Source organism: Echinops telfairi, unplaced genomic scaffold (genome assembly GCF_000313985.2).
Source record: "Echinops telfairi isolate 266 unplaced genomic scaffold, ASM31398v2 ScPeMD7_2;HRSCAF=8, whole genome shotgun sequence".
Lineage (NCBI taxonomy): Eukaryota > Metazoa > Chordata > Mammalia > Afrosoricida > Tenrecidae > Echinops > Echinops telfairi.
In genome coordinates, this window is record NW_022103898.1 from 557433 (window position 1) to 566458 (window position 9026).

Below are 9026 nucleotides of genomic sequence, written 5' to 3' on the forward strand. Positions count from 1 at the left end.
CCCCACTTCTGGCTCCTGTATGGGGAAGGCAACTACATGGATGGGGGTCCTGGCACTGTGACAGGTGGGGCATGTCCCTTCTTAACTGCCCCAGGAGGCAGGCCCACGTCACCCCCCAATCTCTCTGGCCTTTCCACTTGGCCTCATGCAAGTGACCTTGACCCCATGTGCGGGTTCTGCACCCCAAGCCCCAGCAGCAACACCTTGGTGGGCACTAAGGTTCCAGCAGGTCAGCACTTGGCCAGCGCTCTCCGAGAAGCCTTCCTGCCCTTCCCAGGCCACCCCCACCGACCTGCAGCTACCAGCAGACCCTGTCTGGGTGAGGGATGGAGAACCCGGAGAGGAGCTCTGGACGCCCGGCCCCCAGTCGCCTCGATCAACAAGAGGAATGCAGAGACAGCACAGCCTGTTTAATGAGCCAGTGCGCACATGGGCGGCGGGGAGTGGGAGGTGAGGGTGGGAAGGGGCCGGGAGAGGGGTCAGGGAACCGAGGTGGTGTGTACAAGCATCACACTAGAGCTCAGAACCTGAGCATGTGAGTTGGGACCCCAGAGCAGGCTTGGGGGGTCGTAGGGGTGCTGCGGCTTGGGCCCGTTGAGGTCGGCCTGGCCGCAGTTGCTATACCACCAGCCAGCGCCCATTCGGTCCAGGCTGCAGCTGCTAAAGGTGTGGGTGTCTTCCACGCAGAGGGCGCAGGCATCAAGGTCGCGGTCCAGCGTGCTGAAGGGACTGCCCTCCTGGCTGTCCACCTGTCCAGAGCCGTGGAAGGCGTCCCCTGCGTACAGGTGCCCAGTGGGCAGCAGGCAGTGCCCTTTCACCCTGCCTGCTCTCACCGCAGCTGCTCTATGTCAGCCCCCAGACAGCAAGGGAACCTCAGCAAATCCAGGGGTGAAGGTGGGAGCAGCCTGGACCCCCCTGGCACACTCACCCGCATTCCCTAAGTACTGGCCCAGGTGCAGCCGGTAGAGATCGGCCTCCGAGCCCAGGTGGAAGTGGTCATAGTGGGCTTGCAGTGCGAGCTTGTCCCTGTTCTCCAAGTCCACCACCAGCTCTGCTCGGCGACCCGGCTGAGTCGTCAAAGCCACCACGTGGTCCAGCCCCAACCAGTGTTCACCTGTGGAGTGGACAGCCAGCTGGGCTCAGGGCTGTGATGGTCCCCCGGGACTCAGGGCACAGAGCTTCCTACCTTCCAGGGCTCCAAAGCCCTGCTTGTACTCCTGCCAGCATCTCTCGAAGTCCAGGGGCTGCTCTGCGTCCACCTGACGCTGCTGAATCACCGTCCAGCCGCCCTCTCGCATGTCACAGAGAACCTAGTGGAGCAGGGCGGTCATGCTAGTGGCCCCCTTGCCTTTCAGAAGCGGGTGGTGCCTGTACACCCCCTGAACTCATTAATGAATGTGAAAAATGCAACCCTGCTATTTTTCTGGGAATGCGTGTTACACAAACATGTGCTGTCTGAAAATGTGTGCTGTCACAGATGCTCCCACTGGCATCGGTCACTGGGCGCCTGACCCCGGGCCTCACTGTCACTGTGGTTTCTCTCAGGTGCTGAGAGCTCTGGGTTATCTCTCCAAGAGGCTCGCTGGCAGTGTCCACAGATGGTAAGGGTCTTTGTGGCTTGTGCTCACTGACCACGTCCCTGGGGCAGTGGCAGCTCCACCGGGCTCACCTGGAAAGGTGTGCTGGCTCCTTCAGGCTGGATGACATACACACCGCTGGGAGCGCTGGAGTTAGTCTCCCAGATGTGAGAGCAGTCCCTCCCTGTGGAGAAGCACCACCGAGGGGCAGGCCAGTTACCCTCCTGAACTTGGGGGAGCGGGCCAAGGCCCCTCAGGACCCTTCTTGGTCACCCCAAGGGCAGGCCAGTTCTGGTCCCAGTAGGCAGACTGGTCCTCCCTTGCCTTGGGCTGCAGTTGTCCACTTGCCCAGCCCAGGAGGACCCCCAGGTCTGTACTCCTAGCACTGTCTGTACATTTGGGGTAGGAGGCGGGTGGTCTCTGCCCCTCCTTCCCCAGCTGGCTTCCCTTCCTCCCTCCCCCAGGTAATGCACTGCAGGCCAGTGGCTGCTCTGGGGGATGGGCCGTCTGTACCCACCTTGGGGCTGTAGCTCCAGAACAGGGGCCTGTGGAAAGAGGGGTTGGTCAGGGCTGGAGGCTGTGCCAGCTTTGCCCTGAGGATCCCACCACCCACCAGACCCACCCTTACCGACAGGTGCCTCTGTACCAAGGACCAGGCCTGTGGCGCCCAGAGACAGAGCAGGAGGGTGGTGAGGCAGGGCAGGGCGCCGGCGGCCATGCTTTCCAGGGGTGTAGATGTGCTGTGAGGGCTCTCTCCAGGCCCCGTCCCTGAGCTCACTCACCTGCAGACCCTCTGGAAGGATCCGGCTTGCCCGCCTGGCCCAGCCTTTTATTCAAGGTGCCTCAGGGTGCCGGCCAATCCTGCCTCCGCCCCTCCCTCGCATGGGTGTGGGACCAGGTGGGGGCTCCTGGGCACACTTCCTCCTGGTTGGCTCTGGCCCAGCCTCTGGGGGCCCTTCCCTCAGCCAGCCTGGGTGGCTCACGCGTGACCGGGTCTGGTTCCCACAGATGTCACCACACAGGGGCTTCCAAAATTAGACTTTATTTCAACCTTGTAAGGAAAGTGCACGCCCAACTGGAGGGCAGGGTAGGGGCTGTGGCCAGCTCACCGGCCCTGGGCTCGATTTGGTTCAACACCGAGTCCGCTCATCAACAGGATGGGATGAGGCTGGCGCCGCCCAGGCAAGTCACCCCCAACCCTGCCCCAGGGTCCCCTGGCCCCTCTCTGCCAGACCTGCCGGCGAGAGGACGAGGAGGCAGGGACAGCTCCGCCAGCAGGACCCAGAAAGAATGCATCACCCCAACCAGATTTAAGGCTCGTGTTTCTGACGTCTGCTGTACGGTTTAAGTTAAAATTACCTGAGCAAAGAAATTTCAGACATTTTAAAAAGACCAGACCCTGGGGACTCTGCAAGCCAGAGACCCTGTCAGGGCCTAGGGGCTGCCTGGCCATGGGAAAGGTGGCCCCTCTAAGCCCCCTGGCCCCCAGAGCCTTTCCCAAACCTGCCTGGCCTGAGTCCACCATCAGACCCTCAGCCAGGTGCTCCTGGGAGAGGGGAGAGCTGGGGGCCACAGAGGCCGAAGACCACAGAAGGCACAGTGAGGCAGGGCGCCAACTGCAGCCCCCCACCGGGCCCTGCCCGCCCCCTGGTATAGGGGAGGCTGTGGGCTACAGGAGCCTGCGCTCAGAAACACCAACCACTATTGGACAGCGGGGTAGCGAGGCTTCAGCAACAGGACAGTCAGCCCATGGGAGGTGCTGAGCCTGCTGTGTGGATGCCAGGTGGGAGCTGGTGGTGGCTGAGGGGGGAAGTTCCACAGGGTCCGCCTGCGCTCCGAGCCGTGCTGGGGGCTCCCACAGCCCTCGGCCTACTTCTTGGGCAGGACGGTGGACGCTCTCTGAAGGCAGTCCTGCGCCACGGGAAGTGCCAGGACCAGGCCGACGGCGCGCCGGCCCAGCCAGTAGAGGCTGTAGCCCATGATGCCGAAGAAGGCGGCCTTGACAGCCACCCTGGACACACGGCCGGAGATGGAGGGTGGGGGCACACTGCGGAGAGGTGGGGAGGGGCTGGCTGCTGCAGGCTGCTCCCTTGCCCTCTCTGCCCCCCTCCCTGCCGCCGGGCCTCACTCACGTCATGATCTCCTGAATGTTCAGCTCGGTGCTCCAGTTCTTCTCGATGCCGGGCACATGGCCCATGCCCACGACGCCCACCACCACCGAGGGGACGCACTTCCTGGGCTCGGCTGGGGGGCAGACAGGGTCAGCGTGGTGCTTCCTCCCCTGTCCCTGCCCCCACCCCCACCCCGCAGGTCCAGTCTCACCGTCGGAGGAGCCAGGCAGCTCAAAGCGGCGGGCGGCCTGGCGCAACATGTAGGTCAGGTAGATGTCTCGCTCAGACACGATGGTGCGGTGAAGGTCAGGGAACTCGCCGATCATCTCGGCCATCATCTGCTCCAGCAGGTCCTTCTGCTTGCACTTCTCCACGTCGTCCTTGCTGGGGGGCAGGGCTGGGATTAGGAGGGCGCAGCAGCAGCTGCGGAAGGGAGGGAGGGAGGCAGGAGGGTGGGCCCTGTTTGAGGAGCCTGCAGGGAAGGCGTGGGTGGGGCAGGCGGAACGCAGGGCAGCGAGGAGGGCCACCCCCACCTGATGGGGTCCGACAGGAAGCAGAGGCCCCAGGCCAGCTTGACCTTCTGCCAGAAGGACAGTGCAGCGATGGCCCTCTTGAAGGTGACGGGGATGGGGCGGTCGCCCAGGTGGAACTTGCAGAACGGCACCTTGCTGGCCTACGGCAGAGCAGGGTCAGGGCCCCAGCCAGCAGCAGCCCCCCCACCCCCTACGGCCCCCTCACCTCTTTGAAGGCCTCCCTGAACTCCCCGCCAGGCGCCATGCCCAGCTGCTCCGTGATGTGGGCTGACACCTTCAGCAGCAGCATCTGCATGAGCCCCGACATGACTCCATTCTGGGGTACGGGGCGTGGTGGTCAGCAGGTTGCCTGCCAGGCCCCCCGGGGCCTGACCCGAGCCACCTTCCATTTCTCCCCACCTAGGCCCTCAGGTCTGCTCCCCACCGGCCCCACGCAGGGGTGCGGAGAGCAGGCGGCCTTGGGGAGGGTCGCAGACGCCTGTCTTCCCTGTGGCTCCTTGCTCAGCCCGTCCCCACGGGCTTGTGTTCTGCTCCCCGCTGTGGGGGAGGCGCAGGGGTAGGAGTGGAGGTCTGATGACTGTGGACCCGCCCGTCAGAACACAGCAGCAGCACACAAAAGTACAGCTGTGCAGTCACGGCCGGCCGTCACGCCCCGAGGGCTGTGGCCGGGTGTTTGTGCCTCCGGCTGGTCCTGAGCAAACAGGTGGGGGCCAGACTGGCGGGCAGCCTGTCACACACCATATCCAATGGCCGCTGGCCAGGGCAGAACCTGTGTTGGCCATGGTTCACACTAGGAGGAGCAGTATGGCCCAGGCAGCCCTGGTGGCTGTCCCCTCCAACCACGGGGACCTGTAAGGCTCAGGCTGTCCAAACCCTGCCCACAAGCACCAGTCCACCCCGGCAAGCGGTGTCCCTGCAGCCTGAGGGCCAGCTGGGCCGGAGCCCCAGGGCAGCCACGGTGGTCAGGGGTCACAGTCAGGCCACAGCAGGTTGTGCGCAGGGGTCACACGCCTGTCCACAACAGGTCCCTTGGCCCTAGGGCCGGTCTGGGGAGGGCTCTGATTGGGAGAGGCCTGGGCCTGGCTGAGAGTGGGGGCTTCTGAAGTTTATGACCTCAACTAGAGGTAAGGGTGTACCCCAGACCCACCCAGCCGCAGGGCAGAGTGGGGCCTGTGAGCATCCACTGTGGGGGGCACTGGCCTCTCCCTGCCAGAGACCAAGGGGACCAGCCGCTCACTCTGTCCTGTATAGCCTGCTTGCTGGTCCCCCACCTGCCTGGCCCTTCCCCTGCTCCCACACCTGCTGGGAGCCCCCCTAACACCTGCCAGATGACCTTGTCCTCCCAGGAGATGCTGGATAGCCTGCCTTCTGTCCTCTCCCCCCACCTGGCGGACGGCGTGCTGCAGCTTCTCCAGGCTGAGCTCCTTGGCCTCCCGCAGCAGCGTGCGCTCGTCCATCTTGAGCATGGACACTCGGTAGGGGCACAGCTCCACCACCACCACGTCAGGCTGCACCGCCCGGATGGTCTGCAAGGGCCCCCGAGCCTCAGTCAGGGCCAGCTGCAGGTAGCCCGTGGCCAGCCCGCCCCACCCCCACCACCCCACCTTGACGACGTCCCTCTTGCTGTCGTCGCTGAAGTGGGCCGTGCCCACCACGTACACACGGCTTCCGTCCTCAGCCACCAGCTCCGTCACTGTGGGGGGCAGGTCAGGCCGGGCTCGCCGCCTCTTCAACTTCACCTCCAGCAGCAGGTTGAAGGCTTCCACGTCCGCTGTAGCCACAGCAGAGGGTCATGGGGCAGGGGTCACGCAGCCAGCTGGGCCCTTGTCCAGGGCCACCGCCACCAGCAGCGGGGCATCCACACTTTGTCCCCCTCCTGCACCCCCAGCCAGCCCGAGGCACGTACACATGCTCTGGGACTCTCCGGGGACCACCGCAGGCCCTGACCCTGCAGCTCCAGAAACTACTGCTGCCGACGCCGGTTCTGTAGCCCCTGGCACTTCAACTGGCTCTGTGGCAGCCTGCAGAGGGATGGAAGGTTCCAGAAGGGTGTCTGGCCCACCTTGCCCAGTGCTGACACAGCTCACTGCCCAGGGCCTGCAGGGCCCTATTTCCCAGGGAGGGCCCTTCCACTGGCCACCGGAGCCCCATGTCAGCCCGCTGGGGTGCTGAGGAGACAGGCAGACCAGGGAGTGCTTACACTGCTAGTGACCTGACATTGTGGGCTGGAGTATACTGTTAGCCTCCGTGGACATCAGGGAGTTTGTGGCATTAGGGACTGTGGACATGGGGCACAGTGTGGCTGTGGAAGGGGAGTCAGGAGCCCGAGGGGAGAAGATGGAACACACTCCGGGGACGCTCCCGTAGGCCCAGCCCTGCCTGCAGGTACACGGCTGTGTTACGGGCTCCAGAAACTGGCCAGGCCCTTCCTGGGGGCGGGACCTGGATGTCACCTGCAGGGGGGCAGGCAGTGACAGAGGCTGGTGGTCAGGGCCATGGCCTGTTTCGGGAGTATCAGGCATGGGGTGTGGACAAGGTGGTATGATGGGCACAGGGTGCGGGGTGGGCACAGCCTTGGCAGGGGTGCTGCAGGAGCACAAAACCAGAGCTAGTGTGTGCCTGGGGCGGGGCTCTGACTTGGACCCTGAGAGCAGCCCACTGACACGCCCTGGTTCCCAGGGGCCCCCTCCTGGGCACCTGGAGTCCTGGCTGCCGGGCAGTTTGGGAAGGCCCTCCACAGGCCTCCTTCATAAGCATAGCTAGTGACCCCCAAAGGAGCCACACTGCAGGGGGAGGTGGGCAGGGGAGAGTATTTCCCCAGATGTTGGGGAGCAGACAGGCTGGGCTCCGTCCCCACTCACCTCTTGGGGGGGATCCTCCTCCTCCCCCTCCATGGCGGCTGCCAGCTCAACTGGTGACACCTAGGGGAGAAGATGGGTCTAACCAGGAGCCCAGGCCCCTGCCCCTGCTGCTCAGGATACCACTGCTCTCACAAGGAGGGCTCTTTGGGACACCAGGCTCCCAATCTGGTGTCCAGGGAACTCTGGGGTGGGACAGATGGCCTGGAGGGAGGGAGGCAGGCAAGCAAGACAGGTCCTGCCTGCTGAACCAGGGGAGCCTCTCCTGGCAGGTCCGCCACCCCACCCAACAAGCCCCCACTACTGGTCCCTGAGTGAGCAACCCAGCCCAGCCAGACTACCAGGAGCCCAGAGGGATGGGATGTCCACTAGGGCAGCTATTGACCCCCATTCTTGCCCCACACATGGAGAGGCCTGCTGGCTGACCAGCTGGCCCCAAAGTCCAGCGGAGGGGCCCAGCGTGTGCCAAGCTCGGCAAAGCCGGCCACAGAGCCGGAACACCGTCTCTGAAAGCATCCCGAGGCTGGGGGTGGCAGCAGCAGCCAATGGAAAGTGACCACGTTGTCCCGGCCTCCTGCCCGAGGGGTAAAGCCACACCCAGGAAGCCGGCTGGGCAAGCTGGGCCTGCTGTGGGGCAGGGCAGGCAGGCCGTGGCTCCTCACCCACAGCAGCTGTGGGTGGGGGTGGTGGCATGGCTGTTCAACTGGTGGAGACCTCAGTTAGCGGTAGGCCCACTCGGGGAAGTGGAGGGACATGCGGGGCACAGCTGCCGCCCCATGAGCCACCCAGTCTCAGGCTGCAGGTCAATTTCAGTATAACACCACAGTTCCCAGGTCTTCCCAGAGCCCAAGTCGCCCCCTTATCTTTTGGCTGACCGCCACACTGGGGCTGCACAAGCCACTCCACCACAGGCCCAGGGAGCCCAACCGCGAGCAGGTGGAGGCAGGACTGGGCAGAGGCAGGCTTCAGCAGCCCTCGCTGCTCGCCCCTTCTCCTGCCCTGGGGATCCTGGCTCCCACCTACCCAAATCAAAATCCAAACTCACTGCCTGACTTGCAGCAGCCCGTAGGCCTGGGCAGAGCTGCCCATGGGAGTTTCTGAAGCTTTAACTCTTTACAGAGCAGGGCGTCCCCATCCCCACCTCTCTGAGCAGCTGGTGGTTTTGAATGGCTGACTTTGGCAGCCCAACCCATGACTACTACAACACCAGGGTTCTGAGGTGGAGCTGCTTGGGGGTGGCCGTGCCCCATAAAAGACCAAGGTACCAGCTGGTGTGCCTCAGGGGAGTGACCAGCCTGGAAGATTCCAGGAGTCCACACGTCTGACCGTGGGGTGGGACTTCACCGGGAAACCCTGCTGAGGCAGGACTCCGCACCCCAATTTTCATTGTACTCCTTCCATTGCACTTATACGCCCCCCCACCCAGCCATTCTGAGCATCCCTCGATGGGGCCTGTGCTCTGCCCTGCCTCCTGTACCCCCCTGGCAGACAGTGTGTGGGGTGCTGTGTGCAGAATCCCGGCCAAACCACAGGCAGTGCACAGGCTCAGGCAGGCGACCGACTGTCCCCCATCTACCAGGCGGATTAGGCCCTGGCACTATGTCAGGTATAGGGGGGCAGCCTCAGGCCGGAAAAGGGGCATCTTGAGGGTGTCTATGAGGATCGCACCAGTCTTGGAGGCTAATGACTTGCAGCACCTGGACAGGCTGTGTGGGCACCGAAGGTCCCCAGGGGAACCCCAGGCAGGTCACAGGCCCACTGCCGGGGCCCTTCCCTGGGCCCCACACTCTCTATCGCCTCTAAATGCAGACCGGCTTCCCTGAGCAGCCCCCTCCCACCCACATCTCAAGGCTGAAGCTGGAGGGTCCTGAATCCACAGACCCATAACCACCACCCCTCCACGTGGCTGCAGACAGGAGTGAGACCCCCATCCCTGCTCCTGGGCTC

General features: G+C 64.1%; 2 protein-coding genes across 3 annotated transcripts; both read right to left on the reverse strand.

The window, feature by feature from the left end:
• Positions 1-389: 389 nt before the first annotated feature.
• LOC105978397 (angiopoietin-related protein 5-like) lies at positions 390-2505 on the reverse strand. 2 transcript variants are annotated; one of them, XM_013004024.2, is made up of 6 exons: positions 2206-2505; positions 2095-2122; positions 1670-1761; positions 1187-1310; positions 929-1114; positions 390-775 (listed from the first exon to the last, which is right to left on the reverse strand). In XM_013004024.2, the coding sequence occupies exons 1-6, from the start codon at positions 2293-2295 to the stop codon at positions 480-482; spliced, it is 816 nt and encodes a 271-aa protein (XP_012859478.1). In that variant the 5' UTR covers positions 2296-2505; the 3' UTR covers positions 390-479. The 2 variants fall into 2 exon arrangements, with proteins under 2 accessions (XP_012859478.1, XP_045148083.1); XM_045292148.1 differs by having other exon boundaries at positions 616-749.
• Positions 2506-2603: 98 nt separating this feature from the next.
• On the reverse strand, positions 2604-7189 carry TRABD (TraB domain containing). Its single transcript, XM_045292138.1, has 9 exons — positions 7083-7189; positions 6128-6242; positions 5826-5992; positions 5607-5747; positions 4427-4537; positions 4222-4361; positions 3900-4072; positions 3710-3821; positions 2604-3624 (listed from the first exon to the last, which is right to left on the reverse strand). Exons 1-9 carry the CDS (start codon positions 7113-7115, stop codon positions 3447-3449), a joined length of 1170 nt encoding a protein of 389 aa, XP_045148073.1. The 5' UTR covers positions 7116-7189; the 3' UTR covers positions 2604-3446.
• Between the last annotated feature and the right edge of the window lie 1837 nt (positions 7190-9026).

What these genes read in the sequence shown, in the direction of transcription:
- TRABD (XM_045292138.1), bottom strand. Translation starts at nt 7,115, where the DNA reads ATGGAGGGGGAGGAGGAGGATCCCCCCCAAGAG. An exon ending in TTCCTGTCGGACCCCATCAG is followed by an intron (nt 4,073 to 4,221) that starts GTGGGGGTGGCC and finishes CCTGCCCCCCAG; the next exon opens with CAAGGACGACGTGGAGAAGT. An exon ending in AACATTCAGGAGATCATGAC is followed by an intron (nt 3,625 to 3,709) that starts GTGAGTGAGGCC and finishes ACCTCTCCGCAG; the next exon opens with TGTGCCCCCACCCTCCATCT.
- LOC105978397 (XM_013004024.2), bottom strand. Translation starts at nt 2,295, where the DNA reads ATGGCCGCCGGCGCCCTGCCCTGCCTCACCACCCTCCTGCTCTGTCTC. An exon ending in TGGTACAGAGGCACCTGTCG is followed by an intron (nt 2,123 to 2,205) that starts GTAAGGGTGGGT and finishes CTCTTTCCACAG; the next exon opens with GCCCCTGTTCTGGAGCTACA. An exon ending in GAGCCAGCACACCTTTCCAG is followed by an intron (nt 1,311 to 1,669) that starts GTGAGCCCGGTG and finishes CTGCTCCACTAG; the next exon opens with GTTCTCTGTGACATGCGAGA.